Source organism: Oncorhynchus masou, chromosome 29 (assembly GCF_036934945.1).
Source record: "Oncorhynchus masou masou isolate Uvic2021 chromosome 29, UVic_Omas_1.1, whole genome shotgun sequence".
NCBI lineage: Eukaryota > Metazoa > Chordata > Actinopteri > Salmoniformes > Salmonidae > Oncorhynchus > Oncorhynchus masou.
Window position 1 is genome coordinate 11,438,458 of NC_088240.1, and position 20,039 is coordinate 11,458,496.

Consider the following 20,039-nt stretch of genomic DNA (forward strand, 5'->3'; position numbering starts at 1 on the left):
CTGAGGAGTTAGGAGGAGAGAGGATCAGACAGACAGTATGGCTGAGGAGTTAGGAGGAGAGAGGATCAGACAGACAGCATGGCTGAGGGTTTCCACACGAGGACAATATCATTACATTTGACTTTTTAGATTTGAATGTATGCATTAATGAATCAATTATATAAATCACACAGTCAATTTGACAAACTGCTTCCCTTCCATTTGGGACGTATTTTATTGATAAACAACATCTGCATAGAAGAAGCCATCTGTTATTTTATAAAAGTCTGCACTGTCTCTTTAAGACCCATGACATCTCACACAGACAGCGAGGCTCAAACTAAGATGATCTTGACTGGGAAAGAGGTGAGACGGGGGAGATAAAGTGAATGAATAAAGTTATATAATGGACATTGTTTTGCGAACAGTAATTAAATATTTTCAACATTTTTGACATGCATTATTAGAGTTGAACTTCTGTGCAGCATAACTGATGCAGCCCAGACTCCCAGTGAGTGCAGTGGTTCCTCAGAACAGACAGACTCTAGCCGCTAGAACTAGCAATGAGTAAGTGGAGCAGACGATAAGAGGACATTGGCTGCACTGACAGACTTGATCCTCTCTCAAATCAGTAGACAACTTGAGACACATTTGACAGAAGTACCGAAAGCAACAAACATTTAGTATCAAACCGTTTTTCAGGTTCGAGTATCGGAAAAAGTACAGACGTTTCAGTATACCATGCAACACCAGTAATAATTAATCGATATGCATCGGTCCCCAGAGTAAGACGATGTGAGAGTTGAGAAAGTGAGAGAGGATGCGAGAGTCTGAGTAAGAATGTTTCTGACAGCCTGGCAGCCTACCCTTCACATTCACCTCCCATGAGACCGACCCAGTCAAATTCAGTCAATGTTTTGACCATTTCTTCCACAGACTCAGGGAGTATAGCCTGCCTCCCTGCTCCTCCCAGTCTCAGCATAGCTCAGCCAAGTTCTCTACCCGAGACCTGGCTCCTCGCCAACAGTTGTGAGACTCAAGCTCCAACCCTACACCCAGCCCCTAGTCCAAAGCCCAACCTGATGCTCAGTCCAGAAAGCCTCGATCAAGCTCCAACCCTACACCCCAGCCCCTAGTCCAAAGCCCAACCTGATGCTCAGTCCTACACCCCAGCTTCAGCCCTCTGCCCAGTCCCAGGTAGCCCTTCCATACTCCATTCTAAAGCCATAGCCCTTTCTCCCAGACAGGCCCAGTCACAGTCCCAGAACCAGAACCGCAGTGAACAGGGGCAGAAACACAACGCTGTCTGTCCCCATCACGGTCACGTCCCCAACCATCACGGTCACGTCCCCAACCATCACGGTCACGTCCCCAACCATCACGGTCACGTCCCCAACCATCACGGTCACGTCCCCAACCATCACGGTCACGTCCCCAACCATCACGGTCACGTCCCCAACCATCACGGTCACGTCCCCAACCATCACGGTCACGTCAACCATCACGGTCACGTCAACCATCACGGTCACGTCCCGAACACCTCATCTCCACTCACACGCCAACGGGCGCCAAGGCAGACTGGAACTAACATCCACCCCCCCTTATCCACCCACACTGGGCAGGGAGAGGACACACCACATGATAAGAGCTGGTGGCTGGCCTGGCCGGGTCAAACGGTCAACTGAATAGGACCTAGACACTGGAGAACAGCTTCCCTAGTCTAACACCATTCCTTTATGAACACTGTCATCGTCAAGGTATGTAGTTGAATGCCAAGAAAACAAGGGGTCAGCAGTCAACATTTACACCTACTTGGATACATGGTGTTTCAGAAAGTAGCAGTCTACAGCTAGACCTACTTGGATACATGATGTTTCAGAAAGTAGCAGTCTACAGCTAGACCTACTTGGATACATGATGTTTCAGAAAGTAGCAGTCTACAGCTAGACCTACTTGGATACATGGTGTTTCAGAAAGTAGCAGTCTATAGCTAGACCTACTTGGATACATGGTGTTTCAGAAAGTAGCAGTCTACAGCTAGACCTACTTGGATACATGATGTTTCAGAAAGTAGCAGTCTACAGCTAGACCTACTTGGATACATGATGTTTCAGAAAGTAGCAGTCTACAGCTAGACCTACTTGGATACATGATGTTTCAGAAAGTAGCAGTCTACAGCTACACCTACTTGGATACATGATGTTTCAGAAAGTAGCAGTCTACAGCTACATCTACTTGGATACATGATGTTTCAGAAAGTAGCAGTCTACAGCTACATCTACTTGGATACATGATGTTTCAGAAAGTAGCAGTCTACAGCTAGACCTACTTGGATACATGGTGTTTCAGAAAGTAGCAGTCTACAGCTACATCTACTTGGATACATGATGTTTCAGAAAGTAGCAGTCTACAGCTAGACCTACTTGGATACATGGTGTTTCAGAAAGTAGCAGTCTACAGCTACTTGGATACATGATGTTTCAGAAAGTAGCAGTCTACAGCTAGACCTACTTGGATACATGGTGTTTCAGAAAGTAGCAGTCTACAGCTAGACCTACTTGGATACATGGTGTTTCAGAAAGTAGCAGTCTACAGCTACTTGGATACATGATGTTTCAGAAAGTAGCAGTCTACAGCTAGACCTACTTGGATACATGGTGTTTCAGAAAGTAGCAGTCTACAGCTACATCTACTTGGATACATGATGTTTCAGAAAGTAGCAGTCTACAGCTAGACCTACTTGGATACATGATGTTTCAGAAAGTAGCAGTCTACAGCTAGACCTACTTGGATACATGATGTTTCAGAAAGTAGCAGTCTACAGCTACATCTACTTGGATACATGATGTTTCAGAAAGTAGCAGTCTACAGCTAGACCTACTTGGATACATGATGTTTCAGAAAGTAGCTGTCTACAGCTACATCTACTTGGATACATGGTGTTTCAGAAAGTAGCAGTCTACAGCTACATCTACTTGGATACATGATGTTTCAGAAAGTAGCAGTCTACAGCTAGACATACTTGGATACATGATGTTTCAGAAAGTAGCAGTCTACAGCTACACCTACTTGGATACATGATGTTTCAGAAAGTAGCAGTCTACAGCTACATCTACTTGGATACATGGTGTTTCAGAAAGTAGCAGTCTACAGCTACATCTACTTGGATACATGATGTTTCAGAAAGTAGCAGTCTACATCTACTTGGATACATGATGTTTCAGAAAGTAGCAGTCTACAGCTACTTGGATACATGATGTTTCAGAAAGTAGCAGTCTACAGCTACTTGGATACATGATGTTTCAGAAAGTAGCAGTCTACAGCTACACCTACTTGGATACATGACGTTTCAGAAAGTAGCAGTCTACAGCTAGACCTACTTGGATACATGATGTTTCAGAAAGTAGCAGTCTACAGCTACTTGGATACATGATGTTTCAGAAAGTAGCAGTCTACAGCTACTTGGATACATGATGTTTCAGAAAGTAGCAGTCTACAGCTACACCTACTTGGATACATGACGTTTCAGAAAGTAGCAGTCTACAGCTAGACCTACTTGGATACATGATGTTTCAGAAAGTAGCAGTCTACAGCTAGACCTACTTGGATACATGACGTTTCAGAAAGTAGCAGTCTACAGCTAGACCTACTTGGATACATGATGTTTCAGAAAGTAGCAGTCTACAGCTACTTGGATACATGATGTTTCAGAAAGTAGCAGTCTACAGCTACTTGGATACATGATGTTTCAGAAAGTAGCAGTCTACAGCTACACCTACTTGGATACATGACGTTTCAGAAAGTAGCAGTCTACAGCTAGACCTACTTGGATACATGATGTTTCAGAAAGTAGCAGTCTACAGCTACTTGGATACATGATGTTTCAGAAAGTAGCAGTCTACAGCTACTTGGATACATGATGTTTCAGAAAGTAGCAGTCTACAGCTACACCTACTTGGATACATGACGTTTCAGAAAGTAGCAGTCTACAGCTAGACCTACTTGGATACATGATGTTTCAGAAAGTAGCAGTCTACAGCTACTTGGATACATGATGTTTCAGAAAGTAGCCACTCACCTTCCAGTAGTCCGACTGTAAACTGTAGTACCTCTGATATGCAGATAATGCTGAGAGGAGAGACCAGTTAGTGAACAGATCAAAACAATACTGTAACAATTAGCCAACATTACATCATCTTCATCCACTCAACACACAATCTTGTGGTGCCACTACCTCATCAGCAATACAGGCCAAATAAAACCCAAAGCATAACAATAAACAGCTCTTCAAACTTAAAAACACTCAAGCATGACAACGCACACAACCTACATTTCCTCAAGAAACTCCCCCAGACTTGTCGTCATATAAAGCCCAGAGACATCCGCAAACAATGGTAGTGGCATTACATAACGGCAGAGAAGTGAAGGACTCCGTGTGACAACAGGGACAGCAGAGAAGTGAAGGACTTCGTGTAATAACAGGGACGGCAGAGAAGTGAAGGACTCCGTGTAATACAACAGGGACAGCAGAGAAGTGAAGGACTCCGTGTAATAACAGGGACGGCAGAGAAGTGAAGGACTCCGTGTGACAACAGGGACAGCAGAGAAGTGAAGGACTCCGTGTGACAACAGGGACGGCAGAGAAGTGAAGGACTCCGTGTGACAACAGGGACAGCAGAGAAGTGAAGGACTCCGTGTAATAACAGGGACGGCAGAGAAGTGAAGGACTCCGTGTAATAACAGGGACGGCAGAGAAGTGAAGGACTCCGTGTGACAACAGGGACGGCAGAGAAGTGAAGGACTCCGTGTAATAACAGGGACGGCAGAGAAGTGAAGGACTCCGTGTGACAACAGGGACGGCAGAGAAGTGAAGGACTCCGTGTAATAACAGGGACGGCAGAGAAGTGAAGGACTCCGTGTAATAACAGGGACGGCAGAGAAGTGAAGGACTCCGTGTAATAACAGGGACGGCAGAGAAGTGAAGGACTCCGTGTGACAACAGGGACGGCAGAGAAGTGAAGGACTCCGTGTGACAACAGGGACGGCAGAGAAGTGAAGGACTCCGTGTGACAACAGGGACGGCAGAGAAGTGAAGGACTCCGTGTGACAACAGGGACAGCAGCAAAGTTTTTTTATTTTTTTATTTTACTAGGCAAGTCAGTTAAGAACAAATTCTTATTTTCAATGACGGCCTAGGAACAGTGGGTTAACTGCCTGTTCAGGGGCAGAACGACAGATTTGTACCTTGTCAGCTCGGGGATTTGAACTTGCAACCTTCCGTTTACTAGTCCAACGCTCTAACCACTAGGCTCCGTGTGACAACAGGGACGGCAGAGCATCCTACACCAACATAACTGCCTACTATTATTTGTCATTTCCAGACACCTTTTACAGGGTTTGGGAAGAATAAGAGGGAGGGCGTGTAGTCTGTCTGGCAGCTGCTGCTACCTTTAAAGGACAAATTCCAACACCGAAATCCTACATTCTGCCAAACATACAATTTCAAAAGCATTGTTATTACTAAATTAAGGATGTGATCTGGTGTAGTGTGTGTGTGTGTGTGTTTGTTTGATCACCTTTTGGATAGTCCTCCAGGAGAAGATTGAAGTGGCCCAGCTGGCAGAACATCTCTGGCTCTACTTTCCCTTCTGACTTCAGGATGGCAGAGTCATAGCAGCTTACAGCCTATGGGGAGAGGGAAGAGGGGGAAGAGTTGGAAACAGGGGGAAACAGGGGGAGGGGGAAACAGGGGGAAACAGGGGGAAACAGGGGGAAGAGGGGAAACAGGGGGAGGGGGGAAACAGGGGGAAACAGGGGGAGGGGGAAACAGGGGGAAACAGGGGGAGGGGGGGAAACAGGGGGAAACAGGGGGAAGAGGGGAAACAGGGGGAAACAGGGGGAAGAGGGGAAACAGGGGGAGGGGGAAGAGGGGAAACAGGGGGAGGGGGAGGGGGAAGAGGGGAGAGGGGGGAAATCATTTCAACACCCCGTATTAAAAATGGTGGCCTAAAGAATGCCCCAACTTTTAGAAGTCCACACTAAATCAGTTTTAGCTTATAGGCCTAAGTTTCCTAAACATGTTGGTTACGGTCTGTCTAATGGCAAAAAAATCCTGATGAGGAAGATATGAAAACAGCCATCTAACGTGTTACTAAACAGCAACTACAAGTCCCTAAAATAACTTGATCATCACGGAACCATATCGCTGTACCTCTACAGGTTTCTCGCCCCAGACACACAGGTGTCCCCTCCCACCTTTCAATGGGAGGATGCATTTGCAAGGCTTTCACAGCCCAAGTCGTTTGGCAAGGTGACAAGCCAAGGCTCCCATGCCAAAGTTGGGGTTACAGCCTGGCAAAATGTAAATAACAGCCACACAAATCACCACCACAGACTTTCAAAGAGGGAGGTGTGCCTACCCAGTTTGGCTGAGGGCCAAATGAGAGAGCAGCACCTAGAAACAGGCAGTGAGCTGGAGGATGGAGAGTCACTAGCTGAATAAAAAGTATGTGCACCCCAGCTGTATATCATCAGGACCAGTGGCCGGGATATAGCCGAGCCACTCAGAGAGAAAAGGGAGCAGTTCGGTCGAGCCATTTCAAATCCTCCAACTTGATATCAAAACGACATTTGCATTTGTTAGGAATGTTATTACAGTGCAGGAGCAATGGCATACCAGGAACCAGGGTGAAGCGATAGTCATGTGTTCATCATTTGACGCACAATGTAGAGCAGGTGACACTGTAGAGCTGTATTGAATAGGAGGGGGATCTCAGATTTCAGTCCAGCAGCCAAAGGTGTCAGACAGAGTGGGTGGGTGAGTGGGTGAGTGAGTGAGTGGGTGAGAAAAATAAAGGAGAAAGAGAGGAGAGAGAGGTCAGTGCAGTCCTAAGGGGAGACAGAGACACAGACAGCGTAGTCTCAATCGTCACACCACAGCCCTGTCTCATCCATTCAGATCTAGCCAGCCAGCCAGCCAGACATCCCAGACACTGTGCTACAGGATCACTCAAGACCTGACTGAAGCAGACAGTGGCTGATATGAACCAGACAAATGTCACCCCCCCCAAACACCACGCCATTCCAGTCACCCCCCCCCCAAACACCACACCATTCCAGTCACCCCCCCCCCCCCCAAACACCACACCATTCCAGTCACCCCCCCAAACACCACACCATTCCAGTCACCCCCCCCAAACACCACACCATTCCAGTCACCCCCCTCCCCAAACACCACACCAGGTCACCCCTTCCCCCAAACACCAAACCATTTCAGGTCACGCCCCCAAACAACACACCATTCCAGGTCACCCCTCCCCCCAAACAACACACCATTGTAGTCCCCCCCCAAATACCACACCAGAGCACTATTTGACCACCCTATGTGGGCTATATTTCCCATATACCCCTGGGTACAGTGCTCTGTCCTGAGTTGCCAGATGAGGAGAGCCAGCCGTCCAATCAGGCACTGCATCTAGGCTCCATAGCATGAGAAGCCTAATGAAGAACAGGGATTGGAAACAATAGGACGTATGGTCCCACAGAATCGTTCACATTTCCTCGACATGATTCAATTCTATTGCAGGGTAAAAAAAAAAAATGTATATATATATATATATATATATATATATATATATATATATATATATATATATATATATATATACATACACTTTCAGGCAAAGGTATATCAAAACAAATGTTACATACTTCGTAAAACAGGTGTGGACTAACAGCGAAATGCTTACTTACAGGCCCTTCCCAACAATGCAGAGAGAAAGAAAAAATAAAATGATATCTAAAAACATTTATTTAATAGAACAGTGAAACACGTACAGTAATAATAATAAAAATGCATAAAATACACCGTGTGAGATAACTTGGCTATATACAGGGGGAACCAGTAGTCGAAGTGCAGGGGCAGGGTCTAAAATTAACAGCCTGCAGGTTGATTTTGGCATTGGCGGGTAGGTTATCTATTCACCAGCCACGTTGGAGGGTGTTCAGGGCTCCACAGTGGGATCATTTCTTCAATAAAAAAACAAAGTCAAGTATGATCACATTTATTATCAAATAAATGCTGCAGTAGCCATTTAATTTTATAGCTTGTAAATGAAAGTCAAACTACGAATCCTATACAGCCTATTCCCCCTGGCGCTACAACTGCCTGGCTGGGGATCTGTGCACACGTAAAGAGCTGAGTGAAAGATTCCTTAACATAAGCCCTGTGAATAGGCATAAAAGTTAGTCTAATTGACTTGAAACGAAAGTCTACTGAAGTGAAACTTTGTCCTTGTGTCTCTTGGCTATTTACAATGTTTTGATCACAACTTCCGTTGATCGTCTGTTTTGAGTTTCAACTGCAAGGGAAGAGAATACGATGCTTCCACTAGTCGGACTCAATCTCACAGGCACAAACCCAGGTAACAAAAATATAAACATAACATGTAAAGTGTTGGTCCCATGTCTCATGGGCTGAAATAAAAGATCCCAGAAATGTTTCATATGCACAAAAAGCTTCTTAAAGAAGGCCACTAAAATGGGGGGGGGACAATAGAAGGCCACTGAGCTGAGAAATAGTTCTGTCTGTGGTTAAGCCCATTTGTGGACATTCTGATTCTTACCCGCAAAAACCCAGTCTCAATGTCAACAGTGAAGAGGTGACTCCGCGATGCTGGCTTTCTAGGCAGAGTTGAAGAGAAAAAGCCATATCTCAGACCAGTCAATAAAAATAAAAGATTAAGATGGGCAAAAGAACACAGACACGGGACAGAGGAATTCTGCCTAGAAGGCCAGCATCGCGGAGTCACCTCTTCACTGTTGACATTGAGACTGGACAGAGGAACTCTGACTAGAAGGCCAGCATCGCGGAGTCACCTCTTCACTGTTGACATTGAGACTGGACAGAGGAACTCTGACTAGAAGGCCAGCATCGAAGTCACCTCTTCACTGTTGACATTGAGACTGGACAGAGGAACTCTGACTAGAAGGCCAGCATCGCGGAGTCACCTCTTCACTGTTGACATTGAGACTGGACAGAGGAACTCTGACTAGAAGGCCAGCATCGCGGAGTCACCTCTTCACTGTTGACATTGAGACTGGACAGAGGAATTCTGCCTAGAAGGCCAGCATCGCGGAGTCACCTCTTCACTGTTGACATTGCGACTGGACAGAGGAACTCTGACTAGAAGGCCAGCATCGCGGAGTCACCTCTTCACTGTTGACATTGAGGCTGGTGTTTTACTACTATTTAATGCCAGTTGAGGACTTGTGAGGCATCTGTTTCTCAAACTAGACACTAATGTACTTGTCCTCAAGCTCAGTTGTGCATCAGGGCCTCCCACTCCAATTTCTATTCTGGTTAGAGATAGTTTGCGCTGTTCTGTGAAGGGAGTAGTACACAGCGTTGTACGAGAACATCAGTTTCTTGGCAATATTTTAAGAATGTGAAATTTCAGAATATAAGTAGAGAGAATGATTTATTTCAGCTTTTATTGCCTTAAAATTGTTTAACTTGGGTCAAACGTTTCGGGTAGCCTTCCACAAGCTTCCCACAATAAGTTGGGTGAATTTTGGCCCATTCTTCCTGACAGAGCTGGTGTAACCGAGTCAGGTTTGTAGGCCTCCTTGCTCGCACACGCTTTCCAGTTCTGCCTACAAATTTTCTATGGGATTGAGGTCAGGACTCTGTGATGGTCACTCACTTTTTAAAGTATTCCAAGTATCAATTATTTTTATTTTTAAGAACTAACTTGATGGTTTATTGACTTGGTGGTTGGTGCCCTTTGAAATCCTGGAATGTCCAAGTAATTTGTTGAACATACCTTGACTTTGTTGTCCTTAAGCCATTTTGCCACAACTTTGGAAGTATGCTTGGGGTCATTGTCCATTTGGAAGACCGATTTGCAACCAAGCCTTAACTTCCTAAATCAAATCAAATGTGTTTGTCACATACACATGGTTAGCAGGTGTTAATGGAAGTGGAGCGAAATGCTTGTGCTTCTAGTTCCGACCATGCAGTAAAATCTAACAAGTAATATAACCTAACAATTTCACAACAACTACCTTATACACACAAGTGTAAAGGAATGAATACGAATATGTACATAAAAATATGAGCGATGGCCGAACGGCATAGGCAAGATGCAGTAGATGGTATAGAGTACAGTATATACTGACTGAGGTCTTGAGATGTTGCTTCAATATATCCATATAATTGTCCTCCCTCTTGATGCCATCTATTTTGTGAAGTGCACCTGTCCCTCCTGCAGAAAAGCACCCCTACAAATTGATGCTGCAACCCCTGTGCTTCACGGTTGGGATGGTGTTCTTCAGCTTGCATGCCTCCCCCTTTTTCCTCCAAACATAATGATGGTCATTATTTGACAGCTCTTTGGTCTTGGCCATAGTGGAGTTTGGAGTGTGACTGTTTGAGGTTGTGGACAGGTGTCTTTTATACTGATAACAAGTTCAAACAGGTGCCGTTAATACAGGTAACGAGTGGAGGACAGAGGAGCCTCTTAAAGAAGAAGTTACAGGTCTGTGAGAGCCAGAAATCTTGCTTGTTTGTAGGTGACCAAATACTTATTTTCCACCATACTTTGCAAATAAATTCATTAAAAATCCTACAATGTGATTTTCTGGATATTTTTTTTTTCTCATTTTGTCTGTCATAGTTGAAGTGTACCTATGATGAAAATTACAGGCCTCATCTTTTTAAGTGAGAGAACTTGCACAATTGGTGGCTGACTAAATACTTTTTTGCCCCACTGTAGATACTTTTGTACCGGTTTCATTCAGTATCTTCACAAGGTCCTTTGCTGTTGTTCTGGGATTGATTTGCACTTTTCGCACCAAAGTACTTTCATCTCTAGGAGACAGAACGCGCCTCCTTCCTAAGCGGTATGACGGCTGCGTGGTCCCATGGTGTTTATACTTGCATGCTGTGGTTTGTACAGATGAACGTGGTACCTTCAGGTGTTTGGAAATTGCTCCCAAACATGAACCAGACTTGGAGGTCTACCATTTTTTTCAAGAGGTCTTGGCTGATTTCTTTTGATTTTCCCATCATGTCAAGCAAAGAGGCAATGAGTTTGAAGGTAGGCCTTGAAATACATCCACAGGTACACCTCCAAGCTTTACGTAAAGCCATAACATAATTTTCTGAAATTTTCCAAGCTGTTTAAAGGCACAGTCAACTTAGTGTATGTAAACTTCTGACCCACTGGAATTGTGATACAGTTAATTATAAGTGAAATAATCTGTCTGTAAACAATTGCTGGAAAAATTACTTGTGTCATGTACAAAGTAGATGTCCTAACCGACTTGCCAAAACTATAGTTTGTTAACAAGACATTTGTGGAGTGGTTGAAAAACAAGTTAATGACACCAACCTAAGTTTATGTAAACATCCGACTTCAACTGTACACACAATTGTTTTTTGTTTTTTTTAATATCGCACCTCACGCGCCCATTCAGTTATACCATATACATGGTCCTACCATGGTACAGAAACGGTGTGAACCTCTGGATACCATCCAAACTACTAACGCGCCAAGTCAACTAATCAAATGTCTGTCAAATGCCCAAGCAACGCAAGCTGCTATAGTCTCTACAAACATGCCCTAATAAAAGGGTAGCCTACATCAAGCTTACTTGTCCTGCTTGTCCGTCCATTGGCATGACAAAAACAACAGTTGACAGTTTCTCACTATAATAGGAACTAGTGCACACAGTACAGTAACCAACAAATCCTTCCAATTCAGGGCAACACTTTCACATCCCCATCTCTCCCCCTTTCTGGAGCAGGTCCAGAGCAGGCTAACTCTCTGTTTTCATGCCTTAATAATCAGCTGAAAGGCTGCCATGTGCCAAGAGAGGAGGGTTAAAAAAAAGGAAAAGTGTAGTTGCGTACTGGCTGGATGCCAAGTGGTCCGACGCCCAATCATTTTTGTACCATGTTTTGTGCTGTTACCATGTCATGTTGCTACCATGTTGTTATGTTGTGTTGCTGCCTTGCTATGTCGTCGTCTTAAGGTCACTCTTCATGTAGTGTTGTCTCTCTCGAAGAATTTGTTCTTAACTCACTTGCCAAGTTAAATAAAGGTTAAATAAAAAAATGTAGTGACATGTCTTTAGCTCCAGTAGCAAAGCTCTCGCCGCCCTGCATGGTGCCGGGCCCACCAGAGCCCACTGTGACTTAGTAATATGACTACTGATTATACCAGAGACATTATTCATCTCCTCACGGGGTGGATCATTACTCAACCAGTCAAGTATATATTACAGGACTAATATTAACGTAGCGTTACATTCTAAAGTTGATGGAGTTAGGTAAAGGGTTTTCAACACGGCGGGACAGACTCAGAACCCCGCGGTGGGTTGGTCTTGGGTCCTGCCATGGAGTGGTCTCTCTGTTTGATGTGTTTAAAAGACGTCACAATGCTTCAGATTGGTCATCATAACACACTGAATTGCCATTAACCACGAGGGAAGTGGTAGCCTTCCTACTAACTCCCAGCTAACTAGCGAGGCCTACATATAAAAGCAAAACATTTATAAACCAAATGTTTCCATGCAAACAGTAAAAACAGAAACACTAAAAACCTACACTGTGAGTGAACTAGCCTTCAAAATACACTGCACAGGAAATCGGCGCCATGTATGGTGTTGTTATATTTAAATCTGATAGTAAATTACCCGCCCAAGAAACCAACAACTTTGATGATTATTTGATTTGGCTCGGCTCCCAGTGCAAAATCTGGGAGGGACACTGTGGCAAGTTCTAGGCAGCTCAACAGATTCTCCATTTTCAATAACCCTGTATCCTCAATGTCAAATCACATTTCATTGGTCACATACACATGGTTAGCAGATGTTAATGTGAGTGTAGCAAAATGCTTGAGCAGTAATATCTAACAAGTCCCCAACAACTACCTAAAACACACACATCTACAGGGATGGAATATGAATATGTACATATAAATATGGATGAGCGATGGCCGAGCGGCATAGGCAAGGTGCAGTAGATGGTATAAAACACAGTATATACATGTGATATGAGTGATGTAATATATGTAAACATTGTTTAAAGTGGCATTGTTTAAAGTGACTTGTGATCCATTTACTAAAGTGGCCAGTGATTGGGCCACTCTTTTACTGAACAAAAACTCAATATATAAAGAACAGACAAAAAGGAGCAATAGAACATTAAGTAACAGGCCTTCATCAGCCATGCGTCTGCAGGTAACCTAGTAGTAAGTGTTGAGTCACACTGCAAAAAGTTGTTTGTTGTTGCTTATTAGCAAGCATTCCTGTACGTAAATGATGTCAAAACATTAACAAAGCTGTCTCCCTGCCCCTGATTTGGTAGAAAGCTGAGTGATGGGGCTGGAGAACTCTAACCACTCAAATTCATAGAGAGCTATGGATGCAAGGAATGACCATCCGTGTTATCAAAATTATAGTTTTAACTATGTTTTGAGGCTATATAGTGTTTGATTACCTTTTGTTTGTTTACAGAGTAAAACAAGCTTATATTTTGGGTTCTGATGGGATACGACAGTTGAACTAAGCTCATGAGGTGTGAAGTTAAAGTCTTCAAATTCATATAATTATTTTATAATTTCAAAAAGGGGATATAGTAACTTGACTGCCTCTTTAATATGAAGTAGCTAGCTACCGTGTAATTGTGTTACGGTAAAATTGCATGGTGACTGGTGATTAGTGTTGCACGGTATACTGAAACATCAGTGGTTTTTCCGATACTAGAACACAACATTTTTGTTACTTTCGGGACTTCTGTCAAATGTGTCTACCGTCATACACAGCTTGAGAGTAATTTGTCAGAATCTTCTCAAATGGGGCAGCAGTAAGCTACCCAGGCTACTTGCGCTTGCAGCTGACACAGCCACTTTTGAGAAGCAAAAGAGAGGACAGAAAATGCCAACAGCATGGTTTCTAACGAAAACATACCTCCACGCATTACACATGTGAGCGTTATATGACAACCCAAAAGTAATGTAAAATGCACTGATAACAGCAAGATATTTAGGACTACTTCAAACAAAAACAACCTGTCATTGTGTAACTGGGACATTTGGGATTGCAAAAAAGATGAATTTCTTCCAAGGTAAGTGATTTATTTATCGCTATTTCTGACTTTCGCGATGCATCTGCTTGTTTGGAAAATGTTTTTAATGCTTTTGTATGCGGGGCGCTGTCCTCAGATAATCGCATGGTATGCTTTCGCCTGTTGGAAATCTGACAAAAGCGGCTGGAATAACAAGAAGTTCCCCTTTTAAATTATGTAAGAAACTTGTATCTTCATCGATATTTAACGTTACGAATTTAGTATTTTTGAATTTGGCTCACTGCAAATGTCACCGGATGTTATCGAGGTGGGTCGCTAGCGGCACGTCTAGCCCAAAGAGTTAACACCCAGGCCGTCCTACAATCTAAGATAGATGCCCTTAATCTCACACAAATTATCAAGGTAACTACCAGATACAACTCCAAATCCATAACACGGGCACCCTCATAAATATCATCCTGATCAACCTACCCTCTAAATACACCTCTGCTGTCTTCAACCAGGATCTCAGCGATCACTGCCTGCATCCGTAATGGTTCCGCGGTCAAACGACCACCCCTCATCACGGTCAAACACTCCCTAAAACACTTCAGCGAGCAGGCCTTTCTACTCAACCTGGCCTGGGTATCCTGGAGGGATATTGAACTGATCCCATCAGTAGAGGATGCCTGGTTATTCTTTAAAGATGCTTTCCTTACCATCTTAAATAAGCATGCACAATTCAAAAAATGTAAAACCAATGACAGTTATAGCCCTTGGTTCTCAACAGACTTGACTGCCCTTGACCAGCACAAAAACATCCTGTGGCGTACTGCATTAGCATCGAATAGCCCCCGCGATATGCAACTTTTCAGGGAAGTTAGGAACCAATATACACAGGCAGTTAAGAGAGCAAAGGCTAACTATTTCATATAGAAATTTGCATCCTGTAGCACAAATTCCAAGAAGTTTTGGTATACAGTAAAGTCCATGGAGAATAAGAGCACCTCCTCCCAGCTGCCCACTGCACTGAGGCTAGGAGAATTTCAATAAGCATTTTTCTACGGCTTGCCATGCTTTCCACCTGGCTACCCCTACCCCGGTTAACAGCTCTGCACACCCCGCAGCAACTTGCCCAAGCCCATCCCCCACTTCTCCTTCACCCAAATAGATACCTGGACCCCTACAATTCAGCTTGTCTAGACAATCTGGACCATCTCTTTCTAAAACTATCCGCCGAAATTGTATCATCTGAGATCCCTAAAAATTGGAAAGCTGCTGTGGTCATCCCCCTCTTCAAAAGGGGGAAGACACTCTAGACCCAAACTGTTATAGACCTACAATCAATCCTTACCTGCCTTTCTAAAGTCTTCGTAAGCCAAGTTAACAAACAGATCACCGACCATATTGAATCCCTCCGTACTTTCTCCGCTATGCAATCTGGTTTCCGAGCTGGTTATGGGTGCATCTCAGCCACATTCAAGGTCCTAAACGATAGCATAACCACCATTGACAAAAGACAGTACTGTGCAGCAGTCTTCATCGACCTGGTCAAGACTTTCAAATCTGTCAATCACAGAATTCTTATAGGCAGACTCAACAGTCTTGGTTTATCAAATGACTGCCTCACCAACTACTTATTGAATAGGGTTCAGTGTGTCAAATCAGAGGGCCTGTTGTCTGGAACTCTGGCAGTCGCTATGGGGGTGCCACAGGATTCAATTCTCGGGCCGACTCTTTTCTCTGTATACATCAATGATGTCGCTCTTGCTGCTGGTGATTCCCTGATCCACCTATACGCAGACGACACCACTCTGTATACTTCTGGCCTTTCTTTGGACACTGTGCTAACTAACCTCCAGACGAGCTTCAATGCCATACAACACTCCTTCCGTGGCCTCCAACTGCTCTTAAATGTTAGTATAACTAAATGCATGCTTTTCAACCGATTGCTGCCCGCACCCGCCCGCCTAGCATGACAAGTCTGGACGTTCTGACTTAGGTATTTGTAGTTGTCCACATATTCTAGGTGTCTGGTTAGACTGTAAACTCTCCTTCCAAACTCACATTAAGCATCTCCAACCCAAAATGTAATCTAGAATCAGCTTTATATTTTGCAACAAAGCCTCTGTCACTCATGCTGCTAAACTGACTATCCTAACAATCCTTGACTTCGGCGAGGTCATTTACAAAATAGCCTACAACACTCTACTCAGCAAATTATATGTAGTCTATCACAGTGCCATGTCCTTCCTTCCAGTGACATCGGGTGGTGTAGGTGTCCTGGAGAGCAGGTAGTTTGCCCCCGGTGATACGCTGTGCAGACCTCACTGCCCTCTGGAGAGCCTTACGGTTGTGGGCGGAGCAGTTGCCATACCAGGCGGTGATACAGCCCGACAGGATGCTCTCGATTGCGCATCTGTAAAAGTTTGTGAGTGTTTGGTGACAAGCCGAATTTCTTCAACCTCGCGCCTTCTTCACCACGCTGTCTGTGTGGGAGGACCATTTCAATTTGTCCGTGATGTGTACGCCGAGGAACTTAACTTTCCACCTTCTCCACTACTGTCTCGATGTGGACAGGGCACACTCTGCTGTTTCTTGAAGTCCACAATCATCTCCGTTGTTTTGTTACCATTGAGTGTGAGGTTATTTTCCTGAAACCGCATTCCGAGGGCCCTCCCCCCTCCCTGTAGGCAGTCTCTTCGTTGTTGGTAATCAAGCCTACCACTGTAGTGTCGTCTGCAAACTTGATGATTGAGTTGCAGTCGTGGGTGAACAGGGAGTACAGGAGAGGGCTGAGAATGCACACTTGTGGGGCCCCAGTGGTGAGGATCAGTGGGGTGGAGATGTTTCCTCACCGCCTGGGGGCGGCCCGTCAGGACGTCCAGGACCCTGTTGCACAGGGCGGGGTCGAGACCCAGGGTCTCGAGCTTAATGACGAGTTTGGAGGGTACTATGGTGTTAAATGCTGAGCTGTAGTCGATGAACAGCATTCTTACATAGGTATTCCTCTTGTCCAGGTGGGTTAGGGCAGTGTGCAGTGTGATTTGCGATTGCGTCGTCTGTACACCTATTGGGGCGGTAAGTCAATTGGAGTGGGTCTAGGGCAGGGGTGTCAAAGTCAAATGGACGGAGGGCCAAATAAAAAATTTAGCTACAAGCCGAGGGCCGGACTGTTCGAATGTTCATTGAAAAATTTTTAAATGACGCATATAGTCTAGTGAACCTAATTGAACCTACTGAAAACCTAACAAATATATTCGCACCTCTGTGTGATAAGGCAAATCACCATGCTCCGTTTCTAACTCCGTCAGAAATGCCTTGAACTGGCGGTGATTCAAACCTTTGGCTCTGATAAAGTTAACTGTGCGCGTGATGATGCTCATTACATGCTCCAATTTCAAGGCTTTACCGCACAACGCTTCCTGGTGTATGATACAATGATAAGCTGTCAGCTCACCTGTCGCGTTTTCCTCTTGCATCTTTTCCCGTATCTTCGCCACCAGTCCGCTCCTGTGTCCACACATCGCAGGTGCTCCGTCGGTTGTCAAACCCACGAGTTTTTCCCAAGGCAGCTCCATCTCATTTACACATCTTGACACCTCTTCATACAAATCATGCCCCGTAGTTGTGCCATGCATAGGACGTAAAGCCAAAAACTCCTCTGTCACGCTTAGGCTGGAGTCCACTCCGCGGATGAAAATTGACAACTGGGCAATGTCAGAAATGTCGGTGCTCTCATCCACAGCCAAGGAATATGCAATGAAATCTTTTCCCTTTTTCACAAGCTGCTCTTTTAGATTGATGGACAACTGGTCTACTCTCTCGGCAATGGTGTTTCTGCTCAGACTCACATTTAAAAAGAGTTGCCTTTTTTCTGGGCAAACTTCGTCACAAACTTTAATCATGCAGTTTTTGATGAAATCCCCCTCCGTAAATGGCCGGGCTGATTTAGCGATCTCTTCTGCCAAAATAAAACTGGCCTTGACAGCAGCCTGGCCTTGTGATTTGGCTTTTTTGAACAGAGCCTGTCGAGATTTGAGGCCTCGTTTTAATTCCTCTGCCTTTTGTAGCCTTTGTTCCATGTCCATATTCTTGTTTTTGTCCGCGTGTTTCGTTTCATAATGTCGTCTCAGATTATACTCTTTCAGTACCGCCACACTTTCTCCACACAGAAGACACACAGGTTTTCCAGCTACCTCCGTGAACATATACTCCGACTCCCACCTTGTTTGAAACCCCGGTTCTCAGTGTCCACCTTCCGTTTTGCCATTTTTGATGGGTATCTGAAAGTTAATTTTACTGTGATGCTGACGACTGCTGTGCCAATAAATATTGAAATGAAGCAGCCTACTGCTCGGTGCGTCACCGTTGCATTGTGGGAAATGTAGTATTGGTGCGTGTAAAAGATCTGCGGGCTGCCGGCTTGCTGCGGTCTGCGGGCCGGTTCTAATAATAAATCAAGATCATCCCAGGGGCCGTAAAAAACCTTCTCGCGGGCCGGATGTGGCCCGCGGGCCTTGACTCTGACATATGTGGTCTAGGGTGTCAGGTAGGGTGTCGGTGATATGATCCTTGACTAGTCTCTCAAAGCACTTCATGATGACGGAGGTCAGTGTTACGGGGCAATAGTCATTTAGCTCAGATACCTTCGCTTTCTTGGTAACTGGAACAATGGTGGCCCTCTTGAAGCATGTGGGAACAGCAGACTGGGATTGGGATTGATTGGATATGTCCGTAAACGCACCAGCCAGCACAAACTACGCATCAGCTGTCAGAGCAGCTTACCGATCACTGCACCTGTACACAGTCCATCTGTAAATAGCCCACCCAACTACCTCATCCCCATATTGTTATTTATTTTTGCTCTTTTGCACCCCAGTATCTCTACTTGCACATCATCATCTGCACATCTATCACTCCAGTGTTAGTTCTAAATTGTAAATATTTCACCACTATGGCCTATTTATTGCCTTACCTCATTTGCACACACTGTATATATATTTTTCTATTGTGTTATTGACTGAACGTTTGTGTCAAACTGCTTTGCTTTATCTGGACCAGGTCGCAGTTGTAAAAGAGAACTTGTTCTCAACTGGCCTACCTGCTTAAATAAAGGTGACATTCTTTGATGTCTTCACTACTATTATACAATGTAGAAAATAGTTTTAAAAAATAAAGAAAAACAAGTAGGTTTTCTAAAACTTTTAACCGGTAGTGTATACTAGTGATAAACCGACATTACATTTTTGGCCAATACACAATATTTTTCTTGCCAAAAAAACGATAACGATAAAAAATGTTTTGCGGCCTTTTAAGCTTTCCTGTACAGTTAAATAGATAACACACACCGGTCTAAGGGACGGCATCTCAGTGCAAAAGGTGTCACTACAGTACCTGTTTCGAATCCAGGCTAATTCACATCCATTTGTGATGTAAGCCCCATAGGGTGGAGCACAATTAGCCCAGCATCGTCCGGATTTGGCCGTCATTGTAAATGAGAATTTGTTCTTAACTGACTTGCCTAGTTAACTAAAGGTCAGTCACACACACAAAAGTTATTTTGTTGGCATTTACATATGTCCCCATTACCAGTAAAACATCATCAAAACCTATTTCTTTCACTTACTTGCTGTGCTGTTTCGTTGTTCATTTGTTCAGTCGTTTCCATTCTCAAACAGGATTTCATCATACAATTCTAACGGTGAAGTTTCAGCTCTGTCTGTCCATCCGTGGCCTCTCTTCCTCGTGTGCACTGTCACTGTGTCCGTTTCCATCTTGTCCAGCTGTGTATGTAACATTTCACATAAACGCTGTTTCTTGTCTGCATCGAAGTAGCGGTCCTTGTACATAGCATCGAGCATGGTGGCGACACAGTAAAGAGTGAATGCCACCGAATAGCTTGTTCACAGTCTGTGTCGGCAGTTTTGTTGAGCAGGTGTTTCAGTGCCATGACAGAGGGTATCACGTCTGCTGCAGGCGTAGTTGA

General features: G+C 44.4%; 1 protein-coding gene across 8 annotated transcripts in view; it reads right to left on the bottom strand.

Annotated features, from left to right (window-relative positions):
• LOC135518977 (lysine-specific demethylase 6A-like) overlaps positions 1-20,039 on the bottom strand; it is a 114,576-nt gene that overhangs the window by 90,906 nt on the left and 3,631 nt on the right. For all 8 annotated transcript variants that reach the window (XR_010452240.1, XR_010452239.1, XM_064943977.1 and 5 more), the window contains exons 3-4: positions 5,556-5,664; positions 4,058-4,107 (exon numbers count right to left, since the gene is read on the bottom strand). Coding sequence is in view for 6 of the 8 variants with exons in the window: in XM_064943977.1 (XP_064800049.1) it covers positions 4,058-4,107; positions 5,556-5,664 (159 nt within the window). In the remaining 2 variants the exon portion in view is untranslated. The remainder of the gene's footprint in view (positions 1-4,057; positions 4,108-5,555; positions 5,665-20,039) is intronic.